Here is a 24,067-nt window from a genome sequence, read left to right as displayed (position 1 = left end):
GTTGCACTCCAGACTTCAGAGTTTCCTCCAGAGTGAAAGAAAAAATGTGCTTTGTATGTTCATTTCTTGCCTGTCACCTCCAATCTAATTTATTTCTAACAGCTTTCTTGTCCCACAATCCCACTTTTCTTTTGCGTTTTTGGGGAGAGAAAAGAGAACTTGTTGGAACCTGTTCTCCTATCCATACCTAAAGTCCATTCATTACAGCAACCCGCCAGGTAAATCCAACTCCCTCCAGAGCCTGTTAATTAAGGTCTTTCAGTCAATTCTTTCCTCAGAGAATGAGTGCCCTGAGTAGGTTCCTGAACTCTGATGTGTGCTCTCTATCACAGACTGCAAAGTAGTGTCTGCAGGCCAACGGCTGTGCAGATCAGTGCCTCATGCTCTGACAAGGGCATATAGGGAGCCCACTGCCACTCAATTCCTTATTGGCCTTGAAGCCTAACTCTGTAGTAGAGCAAAAGGAGGGTGGGAGGTGGAGCATCCACAGGTAAAAAAAAAAAAAATCTCAAAGAACTCTAGTTACTATGAGGTAAGTAATCTTTCCTTTCTCCAATATATGTCCCTGTGGGTGCTCCACCATAGGAGACTCCCAAGCAGTAACCCATCAAGGAGTGCTGAGGAGGTAAGTCCAGAATAATTCAAAACCCATCATCACCAAAGGTGGTGGTATCGCTAGAAGCAGGTCAGATGGCGTAATGTTTGTCAAAGGTATAGGTGGAAGACCAAATAGCAGTCTTGCCGATTTCTGCTATGGGAATGTCCTTCCGTAGCCCTGTCGATGTGGACTGAGTTTTAGAATACACTGTTGCTCTGTGAGGTGGGATGCATGTTGGCATTTTCATAGCAGGTAATGATGCAACCCAAAACCCACTTAGTTTGTGTGGAAATCGGCTGGCCCTTCATCCTATCTGCAACTGCTACGAATAGTCTAGGAGAGGCCTGAATGATTTAGTCCTATCCAAATAGAAAGCAAGGGCTCTCCTAACACAGTGAACAAAGGTTTGATTCTTCTCTAGAGGCATGACGTTTTGAGTAGAAAACAGATAGTGAATCTCCTGATTAATGTCATGTTCCGAGGAGACCTTTGGGAGGAAGCAAGGATGGAGATGTCTTTGTAGAAGGTGATACATCGTGGGCTCACCACGAGCACTCCTAGCTCCCCTGTTCACCTCACTGAGGTGATGGCAATCTTTCCCTGGGGACTGACATTCAGGATATCCACCAAGGAATTCTTAGACTTTCACACTTCCTCCAGCAGGATCTGAAGCGAGTCTGCTTGCCTTTTCCTGCGGTCCTGGAAGGTCTTAAAATCATCAGTGTGGGAGGGCAGTGGTGGCATTACCACCTTAACCAGAGATGGAGGTGAAATCTCCTTCACCTGAGATTCTTGTTCCTCCTGTATATCATCCAAACCAGAGAAGTGTGCGGTACCAACGTGTAACGTAGCACAGGACAGTCTAGAGATGCCAGTAGGTGACATGGTACCAGTGGGTGCTGGTGTTTTCACTTAGGTCCCCGATAGTTGGTTGTTGTAGGGCCCCATAAGTTCCAATAACTCCACTGGGGAGGGGGACAAGGGAAGGGAGCTCAGAGATAGTCAATCTTTGGGCCTACAATGTACATTCCCTAGGTTGTTCTTCATGAAAGGGACTCATGGGAGTAGGGAATTCACAAGTTTAGGCAAATACAGCAGACATCGGTCCTGAGCTGCAGGCAACTGAGAAGGAACTGAGTGGTGGTCGGCTCACGCCACCCTATGTGCCCTCATTCAGAGCACAAAGCACAGTTCTGTGCAGGCGTGGAATGGTGGACATTACTTTGCAGTCTCTAATCAAGAGTGCACAGAGGCACATACATCTATAGGGACTATACTCAAAGAATAAAGAGGCGGCACATAAAAATAGTATCCAAACCTTAATGTAGCTATTCTAGGAAGTGTAACTCATTTGCTGGCCTATCACCATGATATTCACAATGCTAAGTTCTGTCCAAGGACACTTGTTTTCGGCCTTTACTAACATCTGTGCTTTACTCACGTCTAAGATTTCATGGCCTATGAAGACCATACCATTGTTTTGGCTCTAAATTCCTCTTCTTCAAGTCACTTACTGCAGTTAACTTTATTCTGTAGTTTGGAAACACAGGACTGAGTATCAGCTTGATTACCATGTACCAAGCATGGGCAATTTCAATCTTTTTATACAGTGCAAAGACCCAAATCAAGGTTGAAGCAGGAAACAATCTATTCAGAAAGTAATGATAAGTGTTTAAGAATGTGCACAAAATCAACGTAAACGTTTGTGAACTAAAGATTTTCTTTGTTTCATCATAGGTATTTGCTGCACCAAAATTTTTCCAAGTCATACAATGATCACAGAAACAAACCTAAGTATGGTAAATGGAATTCACTTCAAGGTGTCTTAAATAAATAAAAACATTAACCTGTAACAATTTAGTTTATTTGTAAAGTTACGGTATTACATTATATTGAGCAGTTAATAAACTGCTTTTATTGAACAGATGTTTTCTGATTACTTAAAAGTTAGTGGGACAGATTTTAAAATAAATACATAAAAAGATTCCACATCTGTAAGACAATTGGAAACAATTATCTTATAAATATGTATGAGATTTCATTATATTAAACACAAAAAGTGCCATAAGAGCCAGCGCATTTGCTCACAGATTGTTGGACTCTGCAGGAGTTCACTGCTATGACTGCCTGCAGCAGAAATCCCACAATTTTAAACTATGGAGTTTCAGAAGGACTTTTTCCTATCCTATGAGGTTGTGTGTAGGAGGGTATAATTCGGGCCTAAATCTACATCAATCATTTGATATAACAGAAATAAAGTCACTGTAATCTAACTTTTTCACAGGCTCAGTGGCTCATGCATTGAAAATAAAACATTTATGAAGTAACAGGAGACTAAAAAATTGCTGAATGAATTGTATAATCTCCTCAATCTGTTTTTTTCCCCCTCTATAGCATCAAATCAAGTAAATTAAGCTCTTTTCCCAAAGACAATTCTATGTATTTTTTCCACATACTTGCAAGCAGCAAAATGAGTTTGCATCTAAAGAAATAAACTGAACTTTTATTGTCTCTCTCAAAGATATTAAAGAATAGCATGAAACTGAATATATGAGGACTATAAAAGATGTCACCAACCCCTTGTGTTTGCATCAATATAGTCATCAGATTCTAAGACAAAATCTCAAGAATATTTAAGCAGAGAGAAGTATACTAAAAAACTCAGTGTATCTGTATGACAAACAGATATAAGTTAACATGAATTAATGCAAATGAATATTAATCTATTTTGGATTAATTTAAAATTTCATTTTGAAGTGTCAAAAGCAATACTTAGTGTTACTGGCTCAAGAATTTCTGTGCAATTCTGAATCTTCAAAGATCCTTGTTGGCAAATACGATCCTTGATTTGTTGGCAAACATGGTAATTTTACAGTAATGGGTTTTACAATTTGATGGCAGGTTCGATCAATCACATTTCTCTGTGTCCTACAGGAGAGTCTAATGAAAGTAAACCAGACATGAAGTGCTGCCACCTACAGCCACCACTCTGTTACAAAACAAGCAGAAAGCTTTTGGTGCTAACATCCATCAGAAGAAATTAAATTGAGAACTACAAATCAATCTCTTTTTATATATAATTAGTCATCAATTTATTGTTCATATGTATGCTGAAAAAAGCATAGGATATTCTTTAACCTCACATAAAGGAGCACAATGGTTTATATCTTTACAAGCAGCTAATAAATGTAAAATACACAAACTAGCATTACCTAGTGACAGAAATACTATACACATCTCCAATATTTCGAAAAAAAATGTACGCCTCTACCCCAATATAACGCTGTCCTCGGGAGCCAAAAAAATCTTACTGCATATTATAGGTGAAACCGCGTTATATCGAACTTGCTTTGATCCGCCAGAGCGCGCAGCCCCCCCACCCTCCCAGGAGTGCTGCTTTACTGCGTTACATCCAAATTCATGTTATATTGGGTCACAGTATATCGGGGTAGAGGTGTATATGGATGCCTACAGGTTTAGTGAAGAGGAAAAGCAATGTTTATATAAATATACCAAAGCTACATATGATTAATCTGTGCTTTAATCATCTGTCAGTTTTGATATACTTGTTTATTTTTTAAGCAATTTTATAGCTTGTGTGTATGTATCAATAACTCACAAATCAGAAATTTCTTAAATCCAATACAAATAGTGTTTGTAAATGTATTCAGATAACTTAGATATGACAAGTATCAGAGGGGTAGCCGTGTTAGCTGTCTGACGAAGTGGGTATTCACCCACGAAAGCTCATGCTCCAATACTTCTGTTAGTCTATAAGGTGCCACAGGACTCTGTCGCTTTTTAGATATGACAGGATACTGCAATCAAAGCATTCGCTCTTAAATAGCTTTGCTGTAAAAGCATTTAAAAAAAGCACTGATCACTCAGAGCATGTGAGAAATCTTCCTATAGGTCTTAATAAAAATTAGCCTACTGTGCTTCTGATTTAAATGAATGTCTCATGCGCCCTTTAGTTTACCGACCAGCTCAAAAAAAATTCAATATTGTGAACGCTGGGAGTAAACTCTACATTTTTAAAACAAATTAACTCACAATTTTCCTTTATGAGTTACCTCTCCAGCTGTTTTCCTGGCAGTTGTTCTCTTTTTAATGTACATTTTTCTATTAAGTCAATTGAATAATATTTTGGAAAAGCAACAGTTTCTGAAAAACTGGTTAATAACTCATTTAATGACTGATCTCTAGGCTTGTTAATTGTTTGTGTCAAAACTGACAAACTCCTTTTTGATGAGTAGAAATGACTAGTTTCCTAGGAGCTGTTCCTTAACATTCACAGGGTTATGCTCTGTTAAAGTGCCTTTGGAAAGTGTCCATCTCGTACACCGAGTCTCAGACTTTGGGCTATGCACTTTGTGTACGTTATCAATAAACTGAACACATCAGACACTATCATAGCGGCAACGAAATTCCTTGCCAAAGTATCTTATTCAACTTTAAATTCCAAATATATTATTGTACAACGCTCCAGCTTCGTCTATCATCATATAGCAAAAGGCCTCAATTGAGCATAAAGTCAATCAGACTACTGACTTGCTGAAAGTTAAGCACGTGCTTAAGTGCTTTGCTAGATTCGGGTCAAAAGGAATGGTTTTATGAGTAAGTTTTATTACTAGCATTAGCTTCCAAATGATGAAAGCAAGTCACATTTACCTGTGTGTAATGTATACTTTTGGATATGTTGAAAAGCATGATGTTCATGGTTCAGTGCGTTCAATACTCCGAAAATAAATATGATACACTATAAACATACAACCCACCATATAATATTGTATTTACTTGTATTATGCTTTCACTAGTATATACAATATGCTAGGCATTATACAAAAACAAAGAAAGGCCCCAAAGACCTTCTTAGATTTTCCATGGAATTTGAAGAAGTAAACATTTTGTTGAGTGTATCTGTGGTATACTGTTTAGACAGTACGAGCACAAAACTTTAACTTAAATATGGTTTGAACATCCGTATTTTCAAATTCATACACAGGTTCCTAATTATTTCATTCTGTTTTCTGGTAAGGTATATATCTATTAAAATACACTTAACATTAGTTATATTCTTGTGGTTTTTTAATTTAAGAATTTAAGGCCTTATATACCACACACTCTCAACTACAATAGCAAGAAATAACTTCAGCAGATAAATACTGGCATTTTCAACACTATTGATATTAATAATCTTTGTTTATATCACCGCCACTATATTAACTATTTTGCCCCTCCGCCCAATAGATTAAGACTATTTTCCCCTTCTGACTAAATTAACCCATTAGAATCTATTTAACTTCTCGGGTAATATTTAAAGCATATCATGGCTTATATTCACTGCAGTTTCTTTCTTTTTACCAATAAAAACACATGCTGAAATGGGCAAGTATTCACTTTTTGTGCCTTACATGCACAATCTGAGCTCTTGAAATTCCACCCACAACTCTGACAATCAACCTACCAATACAGCCAATCACATTTCTTCCTGCAATGGTTTCCTAGGTAACCAATACAGCACAAGAAATGCATGGTATGCAGTTGAATGAAACTAAACCTGTCGTATTTCCACTTTTTTCAATGCTTTTCTACTGTTAAGTATTAAAATGATTGAAGTTTAGATGGCTCATGGGATACATCATAGCTCTGAAGGCAGCACAGAAATAAGGATGGCAATACTGCAACGCTCCTGCAACTCCCTTTTGGGTCAGGACCCCCAGTTTGAGAAATGCTGGTCTCTCACCCCCCTTCCCCCACCGGTGAAATCTGTATAGTAGAGGGGAAAAAAAACACAAAATTTCATGGGGAGAGACCAGATTTCACAGTCTGTGACATGTTTTTCATGGCCATGAATTTGGTAGGCCCCAAATGAAAGCATACGTAGCATTTCTGCTCCAAATTATCCACTTAGGGCCTTAATAACTTCAACAGGAACTGAAGGTGCTCTGCTCCTTTTAAGATCAGGATGTTTAGAACCCACCCAGGTTTGGTAAGGACAAGGCTGCTACTGCTCAGTGACTTATGTGAAAGCGAGCCTGGTTTGTTTTTAATGAACGTATCTATTATTTTTATTATTGACACAGCACCATAGGTGTTCAGCCTGCATTTTAAACAAGGAATTAATAATCAAAGGGTAAAATTCTCTGCTGGTGTTCTGGCTGAATTTAAGCCAGCTGCGGCAATTCAGACAAACAGAGAATTTGGCCTTGAGTCTGTCATACAATGAAAGTGAAGATATCATCAAAATATGTCCTATAGTTTTCGTTAGAAATCTTCCCTTCTGCTCTGATTGGCTGTTTGCTCCAACCACCTCCCAGTGCTTCCTCCCTCATATTCTCTTCATCTTGGCTGCATTACAAACCTGTCCTGCCTACCTTACTCTGTGCATCCTTTCTTCTTCCCCCCATCATTTCTCTTCAGATGTTCCTCTCTCTTTTTCCGAGTCTTTCCATTTAGCTAAGCCCCTCCTAACAAAACCCTACCAAATAATAAATAATAATAATAATGGCAGTAACATGATGTTCACAGGTCATCATATAATTCACTCTTTGCTATATGTGGTTATTCCTTTCCCCTACCCTTTCTCTGTCTTGTCTATTTCAGTTGCCAGATCTTTGGGGCAGCGAATGCTTACTGTTGTGTTTGTACAGTACCTAGCACACTGGAGCCCCATTACTGAATGATCTCTAGGCATTATTATTATAAACAATAAACAGTAACAATCCTCTCATTTCTATTTCAAAAATACCATCACAGTACAGCACAAATCACGTGCTTTCTTCTTTCTGGTGATGACGGGTCAAGCAACAAACGTTGAAAAAATTCACTGGTTTCCTGCAGTATTCACACGAGTCCACCAAAGCAATCCTAGACTTAAGACCTTAGAACATGGGTGCCGTCTGTGTTACCAAAAATCTTTTTAATATTTATTTGTTGCGTCACTGAATGTTCATTCTGTAAATCTCTCTTGTGCCACAAAATTAAAATTAAAATGTACATAGTATCTCTGTTGTGGGTCCCTCCCCAAGTAAATCAGAGGCTATGTGTACACAGCAAAAGCTGTAGAGGGTGCTAGACTACCTGAACTAGCTTGGCATAGGTAACAACAGTAGAGAAGACAGCCCAGCATGGGTTCAGGGCAAGTAGTACAAAGCCAGCAAAACCCTGGCTAGGTACTTGGCTCACTAGCCTGGGGTGAAGCCCATACTGCGCGGTCTTCACCATCATCAATACTCACACCAGCTGGATTCAAGCTAGCTCCCCTAGGTTAGCCGACACACAGCTTTGCTGTGTAGACATCCCCTGACAGACTGCCTGAATGCTACACTATGTCTGGTATCATAAGCATTTAATTTTTTCCACATTCAAGAGATACTACACAGATCCAATGGAGTTAATTGGAAAGGAGGCTTGATACTTTCCCTGCTTAACTTCACTGCCTGACCTTTATGTTGTCAGTGGTAAATTGGACAAGTAGCACTTTTTTTTTTTACACTAGTCCAGAATTAATTTAGCAAGTTCCAGATATCAGTATAATTTTCAATTCCTGCAACTCTCACACACCATGAAAAATAATCTGTTAATACAATTTTTTCTTCAAAGAATCAACAGTTATCAATATAGAAGAAACTGCTTTTTTGAATGTAGTAATTCACGATACACAGCATGGTTGTAAGTAATTTTAACAACCTAGGATATCAACATGTGTGGATACAACTGTACAATTGAAACTGACATGATAGCAGTTTTGAAAATTTGCACATATGTGAAAGATGGTACACAGGACATATAATAAATACTCTGTTGCTATGAGATTTACTTTCAGACATTCAAGAGATGACAGCCGTACTCCTAAAGTGTGAAACAAAGCAAAGGTTCAAATATGTAGTGCAATCAGCTTTTAATTCAATTTAAAATAAACAAAACCTATCCATATGGAATCCCACTATGATATGTTTTGTTTACCCAGCACTATTTGGTTATTTAACACTGCCTGATTTTGCGTAGGTAAAGGCAGAGGCAGCGCGCTAAAAGACAAACTTATAGATGTCTTCCTCTCCCCCTAAGATATAATTATGACTTTGAAAGTGATAAAAAAAAATTGATGATGCATACTGCATTATTTTCATGCTTTCCACATCATGAAGCTGTTATTTCAACCCATTCTGGGTCACTGATAAAACAGTATGTTAGTTCAGTTAGAATTTATTCCATCTTAGTGATGTATAAATACAGTTATACCATAGGAGTGCTCCATTAATGTTCATGGTTAATATCTTTAGCCATGGCCTTATTAAAAAAAAAAATTTGTACTTCTGACCTTTTCATTCCATCATTGCACCTAATACACAGCTGTTCCAACCATTTTTTCTAAACCCACAAAGGAAATGGCAACTCTCAGGTTAAAAGAACCACACAGATAAAAGCCCCCACAAACTGTTCCTTAAAAATTAGTGCACCTATATGCCAGTATTAATCTGGCACAAGTGACAGCATATTTTTGGAACTAAGGGACCTCAGAGGTCTAGTATGATTATTTGAAGTAGGGGAAAAAATGTCATAGCTAATAGGACCAAATCAGTTTAAAATCAGCAGAAGCTCTACCTCTGGGAAACTAGCTGGCTAAGAAAATGAATTTAACAGTAAAGTAAATTTACTTTCAGAACAATTCTTAGCACCATTCACAAGTGTTAATTTAATGGAACAGCTCTTCCAAATCATGGATCAAGGTGAGGAAGCTGCTCTGATGATCCACATTGTGTAGCATGCAATGTATGTATTCCAGTGAGGGACTGCATATCAGGCTCAGCTGTATTTCATTGAACAGAATGGCAGCCACAACCAAATGCAGGGGGCCTCAAAACTTCCACTGGAGCCTGATTCACAGCTCATTTTAGCTAATGGGAGTCCTTTCATTTATTTCAGCAGGTTTTGGATCAGGCAATTAAACAACACAGGAAGAGCTAACAAACTACAGATGTGCATCTAAACTTTTGACCATGATCCACCATCAGAAATACAATGCAATTATAACTAAAAGTGTACTTTAGATACTTTAAAACAGGGCACAATACAAAAGTATAACACCTAACTGTGCTTGACAGTAGCTTCATAACTATACTTTCACCCAGTAAAGGAAAACCTTTTTCCTCACTGTAATATGCGTGCGTGCCTACACACACACACAGGACTTGTCCACACTGTGCGTTAATGCGCACCAGTAGGGGTGTTAAGTTCTAGTGCACACCAGTGTGTGATGCACAAACGGTCCATTTTGACCCTGCTGACATACACTATTGTTCCCTAGTGCATGTTGATAAAGTCTCATAATATTATGTCAACATGCATTAAGGAACTTTTAGAGCATGTCAGCAAAGTCCGCACGGACAGTTAGTGCGTGACATGTTGGTGTGCACTAGAATTTACACCCTGGCTGGTGAGTACTAATGTTCTGTGTAGACAAGTCCCCCTTGTCCCCCATACAAATAAACATATAGTACAGCCAAACTTCACTGTATCTGGCTAATTAATACATATAGTAAAAAAAAAGTCTCTCACCTAGTTGCAATATCATGACTGTATCACTGAAGGCTCGTGTCACTAATCTGAAATGTCTGTAGAGTGGATAACATAAAACTCTTCTTCCAAGGGATACCAGAACCTCAGGAATACTAGTGAAACTCTGAGAGCATCAATGAAATGGTATGGTTAATTTACTTTAATAAAAAAAGCACATAGTAATTACTTTTTTTTAAAAGACATTATTGCAACACGCACAAAAAGGTCTATAGTTTTAACAGCTATGGAAACAATAGGTTAATTTTAAACAGAAACAAGACCCAGCACTTTCAACTTACATGTACAATTATAAAAGTCTGATAAATTTTAGTAGTTTTTAATTGAAAAATATTGAATTCAGGGCACATTATAATAAAACATTTAACTGAAGTCTTTGCCATTCTTTACATTACAGCAATAAGTCTGTCCCTTAACATTAGGTATATTAAAGAGAGCTATAAAAAGCCTTTTAAGAATAAATAAAAACTAAAAACAACAGAATCCATGTGTACACACACAAGAACTCTAAAAATGATATATGCCTTTGCCTTTTAGCAAAGTTATAGATATTGAAGATAGAGATAAATATATCTCCCCTGGGAAGGCAGCTCATTGTCCTCCTTTATGAGTGAAGAAAACCTCTAGTTTACTTAGGCCAGAGGCATTAGTGAGTTATTAAAGATTCTCTCAGGAGTGATTTCCTTTCCATCTTTCACTCTTCAAAGATAAAACTTTCCATTTAGGAATTTTTTTTAAAAAAAAACAACCTTTTTCATCCTGAATTTGCAATTGATTAAAATTAATAAAAACCACTATTGCTGACCACTCAGCACTTTTTCATATTATATGAAGATTGCAAACTTTTTTCATTTTAACAGTTTGATACATATTTTAATTATTTATATATTGTTAGTCATTAACGTTAGTCATAAAGCGTGTATATTTCATACACAGCAAAATGGCAGTCAGTTCAAACAAACAATATCTCAGGCAACATCGTTTGCAGATTGATGAAAACATGCTGCTTCTACATGGTTTGCATAACAGATTAAGGGCTTGTCTTCATGTACAGCGCTACAACTCCTCTGTCAGCATAGTTAACCCACCTCCTTGAGAGGCAGTAGCTATGTTGGCAGGAGCAGCTCTCCCATCGACATAGTTGTACCAACCACATAGCACTATGTCGCTCGGGGGTGTGGATTTTTCACACCCCTCAACAACGTAGTTCTTCTAATATAGGTCTGTAGTATAGACCTGGCCATTGTTATTAACAACTTGGTGCCGGACAACTGAATTTCCTGGGTGTAAAGTCTACTGCTCACTGTGTCTGAGGCACCAATTGCTACGTCGTACGGTAAGTGCACGCCCATAAGAAAATCTCTTCATTACAATAAGTTATGATTGTGAAAAGTCAAGACTGCCACTGCATTTATAACTTCATCAGTGGCGCCTAACTACAGTGTTACACAGTAACACACACGGCACGGTAATGTTAAAACCTACAAAACTGAAGGCCCAATCCCTGCGAACTCTTACTACTGAATAGTGTTTGCTATCATTAGTAGTGCATCATTTGAAGTGTTTGCAAGATTAGGCCCTTTTTTTTTCTTTCAAATTGCCAACCCTACCAACAGAGTCTTGGCTCAGACAATTAAGCTGGGTTCTTTCTATCTTCTTTATCTTCACCAGAAATAAAGGTTCCACAGGGCAGATAAGCCCCTCAGTCACACCTGGGTAACCCTACTGCTTTATACAGAAACTCAGTGAACAATTCCACTGAAAGATGCACAGAATGGAATAGAATTCAGTTCACTCAGTCTTGGCTGTACTGGCTCTGTTAAGGTTCACAGGAGTTAAAAAAAGCATGGTTGAGAACATGAACCAAGGGCATAATGTAAGCATCCACAGCTCACGTCTGCAGACACCCTGAAACAATAGCTCTGAGAGATGTTAATTCAATCAGGGGCCTGTGGATTCTGCAATTCTGCAACTATGGAATTTGGGATATTTTTCAAGATGCCATGAAATTCACTATTTCTGTCACGAAATTTGCTGTTCTGCTGCAGCCAAGAGCCTAAGATTTTGTCTTCTGTCTGCAACCAGGCTGCAGTTGCTGCTTGCTTCCCATCCTTCCGCACAAGGGGAAGTTAACTGGATTACAGTGCATACTCCCTGCACTGTTGTTTGACGCCAGGTGGCAGAAGATTGGGGAGCCAGAATTACAGTCCAATTACAGCCCAAAGAGGAAGCCAAAAGTGCAGACTGGTGTAGGCTATGAAGCCTGGAAAACAGTGCAGCAGTCAAGACCTATTGAGCTGCGGAGATGAGAGCCTGAAGCAGGCTACAAGTACCTGCCTTCCCTGATACAAATTATTATTATTATATAATATGTATATTGCCATAGTGCCTAAAGAGCATAGCCAGATTAGACCTCCCATTGTGCTAGGCACTGTACAAACACCTAATAAATGACAGTCCCTGCCCACACATGGCAAAGGCGGTCCTGAGCTGGGCTATCAAGAAAACACTGCAAGAGCTGAGTTTCAGTGCACCGAATGGGCTTCCAAAAGAGTACAGGGAAAAAAATCCATCCTCAAAAACAATCACTGTAAAACATATTTAAACACATTTAACCTGAAGTAGTTCTTTTGTTTTTTAAAATCAGACCCATAGCTGTGTGTATTTGTGTGGAGATGGGAAGAGGGAAATGAAGAATATAGTACAATGATGAAATAAATTAGTGTTGCTATGGAATTTAGAGGTTGTTGCCTCAGAATTTAGAAGTTGCTGGAGCAGAATTTGAGCATTGCTGCAGTTTGGTCCCATTGTAGTACACGGGACTGATTATAAAAATACAGTATGAATTAGTCACACTTCAAAATCTGAAGAATTTACTAATTTAACAATATAAAAAATATTACAGAAGCAAATTAAATTCACAGAACTAGTAGGCCCAGATGTATTTTGACAGAGCCTCTCCATTCTGCTTTTCTCATTTTTGTGTTTAGGTAGATTATTAAAATTTACAAGATTCCCGCTCACAAGAGTGGCATGGACACAGCATCAGGTTTATGCCCTTACAATTGTGGAGAAACTCCTTACTATGGGTTTTATTATTATAGTATCACTCAGAAGAACAGTTTCAGTTCCCAATGTGCTATAATCCTTGTTTGCTGGCATAAACCAGTTTTTAGGAATCAGGGCAGCAGGGTGAAGTAAAATATGAACATTTTAAGTAGATATAACTTGGCCTGTCAATTCTGACAGTATCCTTTCATAGTGCATCGCTTTACATAATACACTAGCTTCCATCATGTCTTTGTTTAAAGAGTATACATTTATTTGGTTTAATATTTAAATGTTTCTGTTATATATAAAAACTTTATAAAGACATACATGTGCATCTTCATAAAATAAAGTTATTAATCTGCCCCTTAGTAATTTGCAAACCTAGTGATCCATAATGATTTTGTATTTGAGTATCACTACAACATTTGACATACATATCTTATGTTTTCTGTCAGCCGGTGCTCAGGATGAGAGGATTTTCTAGCAAAACAAATGCCTCTCATCCATATGTTTTTATCTTGACTGTTCATCAGTCATTCATTAAAAAGGGACTTCTAGTCATTAAAGCAAATTTGCATAATACTGCAATTTGTGTGTACTCTTTATTATATTTGTTCTTGCTTCCATTTTCCCATGCCATGATTACCTTCTTTGACAGAAATAAAGTTTAATGTCTTAAAACCATTTTAAAATCAAAGAATTTAATAAGAGAAACATGAAGATAGAATTACAGAACTGTTTTAAAGTAATACATGATCAGTATCCCTTCAAACAGGTAATATGCTTGTGTTTGAGAGCTCAGTGTGACAAAGATAATTAGAATAATCCTAACACTAATTGCCCATTAAAATAAAGCCACTTGCCAGTTTTTGTAGTTAATTTTTAAGGTACTTTTCAAACATTCAGATTGACAGCTGCTGTCTTACCATCCAATGCTGCTCTCAGCCAGTGAAATAGGAAGATTATCTCTGGCTTTTGTTCAAACAGCTGGAGTTTTATACTATTATTTTCTAGTGCTATGAATGTGGTTGCACTTAATATGCCTACTTGACAAATATTTTACTGTATTACAGTATCAAGCTGGTAAACGAACTACTATTTTTTCATAACAGTAGGAAAATCCTAGTTTAGTCAGACCATAGATTTGCTATAATATCCTCACTGACATACCACAAATCACATCCAACCAGATAAGTAAGCTTTATTAATTCAAGGAAAAATATTTATGTGGTAAGAAAGATATATTTAATGCTTCTTCAGAGTGTCAGTCCAGTCCATGAGAGCAAGAGAAAGCACCTGATCTTGTTCTGGCTTACTTATCAGATTCAGACATCTTGCCAAAGTATTTGTTTCACTTTCTCTATACTGCTTCACTTTCTCTTTCTGTTCCACTGAATGGATATTACAGTTTGCTCCACAGTGGTGACAATGATATCAAAACTTTACCAGATATCTGTGTAGTCCAAAAATATCTCACTTACAATAAGCTGAGCCTGCAAATGTATATTGCACTTCCTAAAATATTCATTTTAAATAATTCTGTAGTCAGTTTTGGAAATTACAACATGTAATTAATTAAAATAACTACATACAGCAAAAGGAAATTTGAAACATTCAATACATCTATAGTTATGAATGAGCAGAACATAACATACAGTAATAATGGTATTTTAACCCACCAACACTAGAGTTCTTGAAATTCACCTTACCTCAAGCCAGCACAAAGTTGCACTCAGTTTCCTGATATTCCATGATGACTCTACCTGATTTTTTTTTTGGGGGGGGGGGAGGAGAGGGAAGAGAAATAGAATAAAACAAATATTATTTAATTCAACATTCAAAATTGCTCGCAAACTATTTTCAAATAATATTCTGCCAGTAGTAATTTAAATATTTAAAATTGCAAAGGTTAAAAATATTTATTAATATGAAATAGTAACGTGTGTATTTAAATGACTGGGAATATCTAGCTTATGCATAAAGCCTTTTGAAACACAACAGCAATCAGAGAAAAACTGCATTTTAGTGGAATTCTCTCTCAATAAATACACTTTCCTCCAAGCAACAGCACCTTGAATGTCTGCCCAATGAATCAACACAGCTCAAATTGAAATGCCTCTTCTTCCTGAAAACTGTTCAAGGTTTTTGGCTTCCAAAGGGTGATCTAAATCCAGCAGTGCATGTACAGTGTTGTTCTTTTTAAAGTGTAGCAGATTCATGGGATTTGTAAGGTAGTATGCTCTAGTGGAATGAGAATGGCTAGGAGCCATGAATTCCTGAATTATAATCCTAGCTCTGATGCAGATTTGATTTGTGACCTTGGACAAATCATTTAACTTCTGCATGTCTCCGTTTCCCCATTTAAAAAAATTAGCATAACAATATTTATTCCCTTACCTAACAGGGCTATTGTAAAGATAAAGTTATGTGTGTTTGTACAGCACACTGAAAATATCAAGTGCTATATTAGTAATAAGTATTATTATTATACCATTGAGCTGTACAGACCTGCAAAGTTCTGCACACAATACTAATGTCTATCCTTAAAGATTCACTCCAATCAGGAGAGCAGGATTGTTTATCTGTTCCACTCTGGTAGCAAAAAAAATGGGAAGGAACAGCTCTCAGAGAATATCAACACCGGCCTCCAGGGCACCTTCCTGGCCAAAGTACAGCTCTATGCTGTCCCCGCTCTCTCAATCTGTGCCATGGGGGGGGGGGGGGGGGCGGGGGCGGCACAAAGGATGTTTTGGGGAAGGGAGGAGAACATAGCTGAAGAGCACAGTGCTCTGGCTGTTCTGTTTCCTATGGCCCACCAGAGGCTATGGGAAACAGAACGTAAGTAAGGGGAGACTTATGGTTACTCTTACGCAGGGGAAGGGCAAGCCTAGAATACCAGAGGTGCAAAGGTAGTTGAAAGCAACCTTTCTCCCTCCCCACAACCAGTGGTGAGCTAGGGGAAAGGGAGTACTCAGAATTGGGGCCAAAGTTTTCTGTGGCCACTTTGAAGGTTTCAAAAGTTTTGATTTAGTTTACTGACTGTTTCCCATAACTAATACCTGTGCTCTAAGAGGCATTTAAAAACAAAACACAGTTTTAAAGCTTCAAAGCTATGGAATTCCCTGAACAGAAGCAATTCAACATAGCAGCTTCTGTGGAACTCCAGAACCCTGTCCTTCATCCTAAACGCCCACCAATGACATTTTACATAACCAAACACTGTTGTTACAAACAATTCTAACTATTATAAAACTACCCAGAAAAAAAAATTAAAAAACCAGTATTAAAACAGCTGTTCTTTGATTTAGTCCCTATCTGGATAATCAAGTCGTAGCATAGCAGTGACCTATGAAATAACCTGAAGTGATTCATTTGTTTTTATATCTTCGGCACCACACCCTCTTTCCTTTTTGCTCCCACAGCTGTGGGATATTTCAGACCTGTAGCACCAGCATAAAATTCATTTGGAATTATACCAATTCTAAGATGCTGTCCAACAGGCTAATCTAGAAATTTAACATTTCAATCCTCACTTTTTAAATACTGGAACAAAGTCCACTTTAAAAGCCCTGCCTTGTGGGGGACAATACAATGTCTTGTAGACAGGCAGCTGAGACACTTCTAAAGTTTCATTAAGGAAAAAAAATACTTACATTTTTGTCTCCTTCAGTAATGCACATTTCATAGCAGTATGCCAGAAGGATATCAATTAAACTGAAATACACTTGATGACGGGTTCTTTTATCTAGCAGGTAAGATTTATTTGTGAATTTTCTCAGCTGCTCTTTCTCTTCTTCTGACAAGGAGACTAAAAAATGTAAAAGGACAACAGATTACAAATTAAAAACCAAAAGGTTCCTTTTACGAAGAGGTATATTTCTTCCACAAACCCATGAAAGCAAACTGGTTACCAATCACATATTTAAAACACTGCACATCTCAGAGAAAAAGCTTAAATCATTCTTACTTTGATTATTATCAATCTTTTATTGAACACTTATTAACTCGACTTAGGGCTTACCTACACGGGGAAGTTAGTGTGCAGTAAGCCAGGGTGTGAATTTAAAGTACAATAGTAGCTACTCCACACTAACTCCCTCTGTGGACACCCTTACTGTGCACTAAGAGTGCCCTCAGGTGGTTTAACTTAATACACTTCCAAAAGGCATTAAGCTAATGAGCACAAAGGCTCTGTCAGTGCACACTAAAGTGCCCACACAGGGAGTTAGTGTGGCATAACTTGTGCACACCAGATACTTTGTGGGCTTTCTCCCCATGTAGGCAAGTGCATAGGCTCTTAGAATTGCCAATGCCCCAATCATGCAACTCGCCAGTGTAGCCATACCCTTACTGTTTAGGCAGACCCATGTTAGAACGCTTCTGAAAATACCAGGGCTCAGTGAGGTTGCAGGGGTATCCTGTACAGCGCTCTATGCAAAATCAGAGCCAAAGACAGTGACTGAACATTTCTGCAGTTCTTACCAAGGAAACTAGATATTAGCATTCCCAGAGCAGTGGCAGGATAAAGAAATGATAAGAGAAAGAACGAAAATAAGAGTAATTCTGTCACTCTGAACCCAGTCAAGTTTGATTTTAGACCTGGATAAGGTTTAGGAGCTATGCTGGTTGTATTGGCTGACAATCTCCTCCCAGTGTTGAATGAAGATCAAGAGCGAAATCCTGTCCCCACTGAAGTCCATTTCGCCATTCATTCAGCCTGTCACCCCCCGTGTTCATACTAATATTTTTCTGTCAGCTGCTTTTGATACTGGTGCTCTCAACGGGTCTGCAGACCTTCACGGGAACAGATGGGATTGGCTCTAGAACAGCTATTCTCCTTTCTTTTTTACATTATCCAGAGGAGAGGACTGGGCAATTGCCCTTCTGAGCAGAGGATTTGCTGGCACAGGGTTCTATTTTATCTCTTCCTGTTCACTATGGGGGCTGTGAGGAGGGTTTACTGGGGAGGCATGGTATACCTGCCTTCAGCATGCTGTCAATACCCTGCTCACTCTTCAAATCACTGGAGATCACTGGACAACTGAAAAATTCACCCAGAACCAGAGCCCACGGAGATTGGAATTAGATAAGGCTAGGTGGTAGAGACTAAACTGAGGTAAGACTGAATTATTGGAGTTAAGTAACAGTAAGCCTGCAGGAAAACTGAAGTTATTACATACTGCGAAAAGTACCCCAAAACTGAGCACAATTATATTAGCGCCTTCGAACGAGGGAGCAAGCCTGCCATCTGTGACTCAGGTTCACAATTTGAGTGCCTTTTTTGTTCTCCAGCTGCTTTCAGATGTCAGGCATCAGCAGCTGCCAAGCTCTCTTTCCATCACTTGCACTTGTCAAGAAGATCACGGCCTTTTCTTTCTGATACAGACATCACCAAAGCCAACTCTCTCTTTACAGTTTAAGGCTGAATTACACCAATGTGCTTCACATGAGGCTGTATCTTAAACCCATTCAGAATTTGTAGCTGGTAGAGAATGAGTCTGCCTGCTTACTAAGCATACTAAGAGGCTGCCTGCTTACTATATTATCAGTAGGGAATACAGTACACTCATACTCCGTGATTTGCATGGTCTGCCATTTTAGCTGTTGATTTTGAGTTCTAAAGAACTACGGTAAATTGTTTCAGTCTCAGCTATTTGGGGGGTCATGTTATTCCTTATGTATTAATGTTGCAGTTGCAACTTTCTGAGATGCTCAAGCTTAGAGCCATTAGGTTTAAACAAAAAATGTTCTGGTGGCAAGGTGCTGTCTGGAATTTTGGAACCAACTTCCTCCTTTGCTCTGACATCACTCAGATTTGATTATCTTCAATATATGCTACTTTTCCCATACTTTTCCACAATGCAGGAAAAGAAGCTAATCTGTGTTGCAGGAAGCAGGAGAAGCCTATGCAATGGGTTGGGAGGTCCTTTTATGATCATTTTAACTGAGTTTTGATTGTATGTAGAATTATTATTCTGCAACGAGTGCACTGTTACAGGCACTTTTATAAATAGGAATAAATACAACATATACACTGTTCAGTTTTAGGCCAAGAACAGGTATGAATAACCGCATTTGCTGCCCTACTACCATCCTTCAAGTGTCGAGTAAAAATCATGTGTTCTGATTAGATGCTGGGAGCAGAATATTAACAACATGTCTGGGTCCTGCAGATAAATGAAACCCAATATAATTTAGTACTTGATATATTATGTTAGCCATTCATCATATCAGTAAAAGATTTTTGCTGTTAGAAATTTTTTCTTGGAAAATCTATCTGAATCCAAAATTGACTGTAGTGGCACAATCTCTAGTGTACACATAGAAAATTAGTCCACATATAAAATAACACAAGTGAAAATTGTCTGCTAATTTCTGCTCTCACAAGACTTGTTTTTTAAAGGAACCCAAAGATAGTGTGCTATAATATTTCTGATCACTGCTTAAATGCAATGCAAAAAGACTCTGAAATTATCCTTAAACTACTGAAGAGATAAATGACTGACCAGAAATGATCCTTGTGCAAACCTCAGGCTACATCAACAAGGAATCTCTTGTAAGTCAAATTAAGAAGCCAAGGAACCTGATCTAAACATTTTCATTAAGACTATCTAGAAACTTTAGGTCAGTGTTCGAGTGGTGGTGCTGGTGGTGGTGTGGCAATGTTTAGCGTTTCAGTTACCTAATCTAGAAAACATTAAGTTCATTTCCTTAGAATTATTAGAGTATTTCTCATAGTTACACTGCGTAAACAAATTTCTCTTTTATGCATAAACCCCTTCTCTTTAACACAACCATGTCACATTCCTCCAACAAATCCAGTAAATCCAGGAAATGTGTGTTTACACTAGAATATCGCTCACAGTTTTTATACAATCCACATTCTCATGGTTACAAACAGTCTTCTCCATAAGACATGTAGCCTCCTTTATCCCAGGAGCTTGGCACAAGGTTTATCCAAACATACCATAAAACATTACAAACGTAATGGACACCAAAGGCTCCAGCACACACATATACACACACTCTCTAAAAGCATTAGACTGCAAATGGAAAAAAAATTGTACATGATTCTTTTTGAAAATCTTCGATGTCTCTATCTGCTTCATGAGCATTACATGCTTTGATTTTTAGTGCTTAGCAAACTTCTTTGTGAACTAAACATTTCTTAGGAATGAAGCCAGCTTATTTCTAAATTCCCAGAAATTCAAGCTTGTGTCATATCTTGAGAAAGTTGATCTCTTTCTGTTGCCATGGTTTAGTGAGAAATTATAATTTAGCAAGAATGATGGTAATTCAACCCTCATTCTCCATCAGTACAGAATGATTTAGCATCTATTCCTTATATCTAGATTCCAAAACTTACAAAGAGATCATCTTATAAACTTTTATTGACTTTTTCAGTGAATTACTGGTTCATTTACACTAACTTATCTATAAGCCCACATGTGCAATGTTTTAATACATTTGAAATAAATTGATTTCTGAAAGAACATAACATGAATACATTTACATTTTGCTACGCTAGGGTGGGCCCTAATGTGATAACAGAAGCTGTTGCATCAGGGTCTCCACACTTACAGTCACATCAAATTGGAAAAAAACAAGTCACTTTCAAATTTCAACTAGCTTCCAATAGAGAAAACTCAGTAAGAAGCTATTCTGAGATCTATTGCAAAATTATGCATAAATGGAAATTCCACTCTATTGAGGCCAACATAAAAGAGCACAAACTATGTCAAAATGGAAGACGGAAAAGATGAAAGCGTAAAAGAGGGAATCTAAGGCTAAGTCTCAGAACCTTGGTCAACAGGCCTGAGCTACTATGCTTACAACAGCTGTGAAGATGGAGTACAAGCTCCAGCCCAAGCTGCAAACCCACTCCCTCCTTAGGATTCAGAGCCTGAGCTCCAACATCTACACAGCTATTGTTAGCATGGTAACCCAAGTCCTAGTCTATGGTCCTGGACTCGGACGCTCGCTGCTGCAGTCTGCCACAAACTGCGGATGTATCCTAAGGGCAAATAATAAATCTTATCTTTTCAAGTCTTTGGTTAAGTATATCTGTGACAATCAGGGTCCAGACACACAGGGGGAGACCAGAGGGTCTGAACCCCAAAGAATAAGCAACTGAATCAACTGATTATATACAAGATTATTATACTACAAAAGTGTATTGAGTAAGGTCTTTTATGAAAGCTGGTGACATGTTGGTCATGAATATTATTGCATGACGAAAGTATGGGTTGTGCATAAAGAGTTATGTATGTGTGTTGGAAATATGTTCTTAAAATGTGTTTTGGAGACCGTGCATAAGTCAAGCCTGCCCTAGACAAAGCAATGTGGATTTACTTGTCTGACTGGCTTGATTACAGGCAAAGGACAATGAAAGTACATTTACATATAAGGTAAACAAAGGAATCAAGCTAATAAGTGTCAGCGGAAACAGCACTGTGGCCATATTCGGAGACAGAGTCCACACTCCCCAGGAAGTCTTCCTGGCTCTGTAGGCAGAGCCAATGGACTTTGGGAAACATAAGGGGTGAAAAAAAGGCATTCTAGTTATCTATCACTTAGGGAACAAAGGGGACAGCACCCTCTGATTCTATGAACATTGGATCCTCTGGCCTAGAGGGTTAGAGATGCTAATAATTTGATGTAAGAAAGAAAATCACTTCGGCAAAAAATTTAACTTGCTAAAATTAAGTTTTAGTCTCTAAAAATGTTTTGTTTGCAACATGTATCTTTTTCTCTTGTTTTGTATCACTTAAACCTGTGTTCTTTATTAATAAACTTATTCTTAGTTTTACTATAAACCATTTCGGTGCTGTTATATTGAAGTAAACAATAAGTCTTCAGCTAGCCTAACAGGCTGGTGTGTGTACGGTCTCTCCTCAGGGAGCAAACTTAATTTCTGAGAGCGCCCAGTGAGAGACTGGGCAGTTGCAGAGCGAAATCTCTGGGGAACTCAGGAACGGGTTCACCAAGTGCTACCTGCAAGTCAAGGTTTAAGACTGGCAAAGTCTCAAGGTGTTTGCTGATGAGGTGGACATTCCTAGTGGGGTAGGAAGCTGATACAGTCTAATCTTCAACAAAGCTCATTCTTGCTAAGGTGGAAGGGTAAAACAGTGGCTTATGGTTCTAGGCTGTCCTGAGGAGCGCATCAGTAGCATAGTCAATTGCAGGATTTACATGCTGCTTGCTGGTTGACTGAAGTTCACACTTCAAGCACTGGTAAATTAGATTTTTTAAGTGATTCAAAGTGATATGGCTGGGAACAAGATGATAAGGCTACAGTTTGTTGTTTTCTGTTTATTTTGGATAAATGAAATAGAACAAAGGAAAGCATAAGGTAAACAGAACAGCAGCAAGGGCAGGATGAAAAAAGAAACTTATGCCAAATACACCAGAAAGCAAATTAGAAGAGTTGTTCTCTGCAGGGAAAAGGTCGGAGTATGACTGCCTCCATGGAGTGCACCCAGCTCCCCAAAGCATATCTGCAGTTCCAGAGCCTACAGTGATGGGAGGAGACAGACCCTCCAGCTTATAACGGAGCCCAGGATGTATATAGCTGGAGAGAGAAAAATTGCAACTGGAAACCTTTCAGATCAAACTACAGCAAGAAGAGAGAGAAGCAATGCCAACATGAACTCAATATACGGGAACTAAAACCAGAAAATCCTCAAGCAGTAATCAATCTTCCCCAAAAAACACACAGTTGGGAGACACTGAGCCCTGTCTACAAACAGATACACTGTATTAAGTAATATTTCACTACTGTAAAGAGACTGTGAATTACATAAAATTCCAGAAGACATGGACATCTCCCTGCTAGCGGCAAAGCTCTTCGGTAAAGCGTTGTGTATTTAATTAAATGGAAACTAAACAAGTGAATTGTTTTGCAAATATTTCAATGTACCCCTAAAATGTATACGTTAAGGTTTAGAATGATGAGTCACAGAGAATATGTATATACGATATGTGATTCAATGAGAAAACGGGCAAAGGGGAAAGGGACTGAGAATTATGATCATTTATTTGGCCTCTTTGCACAAGACTATTTCCTGAGCATATGCTCTAAGGAGATCAGAGAAATCATTTGGGATAAATCCCTGGGTTCTGAACAGGAAGCAGCAGATCTGGCTGATTCCTATGTACAATCAGAGTATCACAATATCAGAGTCTGAAAGTCTACAGAAGATTGCTACCAGGCAATAAGAGAGCTATTAAGGAGAACGATATGTCAGAGAAGCTAAATAATTCCTCAGAAGCATCTGGCACTGCCCACTGTCATACAGAGGTAACTGGATTAGATGGACCACAGGTCAGCTCTGGTCTGCCCCAATAATTCCTGTACTCCTATAGTTGCACTACCTATCTCAGTGGAAAAAAGTAACAAATGGCAAGTGGCAAACGTAAACTGACTTTAAAAATGTTTACCACTAACAAAAATTAATTGGAGTCTGTATCTGAAAACTGCATTTTAGGAGGCATAAGTAAGAGTGTGTGTGCAATGAATACTACGTCTCTTACTGTTTATGTGAAGAGCAACATAAACTATATAAAAAGGTGATCAAGCTCCCCAAGTCATAACAGTGAGAGGGCATGAACGATAGGATATGAAGAGGTATATGTTTTGAAGGGGACAAGAGTGTATCTTATAAAGTATATTCAACTGGAACTAATATATACAGAGAAAATTTAAGTTCACTAGAGGTTGGCAAAGAAGATTTGCAACAATTCCCCAAGGGTACAGTGGTGAGACATTCATTAATTTAGCTGATACAAAGTGCCAGGTGTTCTTAATAAAATTTCTCCCCAGAGAAAATATTTTTCTTC

The 24,067-nt window shown here is 38.3% G+C and overlaps 1 protein-coding gene across 5 annotated transcripts in view; it reads right to left on the bottom strand.

Moving 5' to 3' along the window:
- Window positions 1–24,067, bottom strand: part of SHQ1 (SHQ1, H/ACA ribonucleoprotein assembly factor) — a 106,859-nt gene that overhangs the window by 38,745 nt on the left and 44,047 nt on the right. For all 5 annotated transcript variants that reach the window (XR_005583217.1, XM_039483045.1, XM_039483044.1 and 2 more), the window contains exons 8-10: window positions 16,882–17,036; window positions 14,938–14,991; window positions 10,160–10,283 (exon numbers count right to left, since the gene is read on the bottom strand). Coding sequence is in view for 4 of the 5 variants with exons in the window: in XM_039483045.1 (XP_039338979.1) it covers window positions 10,160–10,283; window positions 14,938–14,991; window positions 16,882–17,036 (333 nt within the window). In the remaining variant the exon portion in view is untranslated. The remainder of the gene's footprint in view (window positions 1–10,159; window positions 10,284–14,937; window positions 14,992–16,881; window positions 17,037–24,067) is intronic.

The sequence above is a fragment of the Mauremys reevesii genome, linkage group 7 (genome assembly GCF_016161935.1).
Source record: "Mauremys reevesii isolate NIE-2019 linkage group 7, ASM1616193v1, whole genome shotgun sequence".
NCBI lineage: Eukaryota > Metazoa > Chordata > Testudines > Geoemydidae > Mauremys > Mauremys reevesii.
The sequence above is the reverse complement of the archived record's forward strand: the minus strand, read 5'-3'. Positions and strand labels throughout refer to the sequence as shown.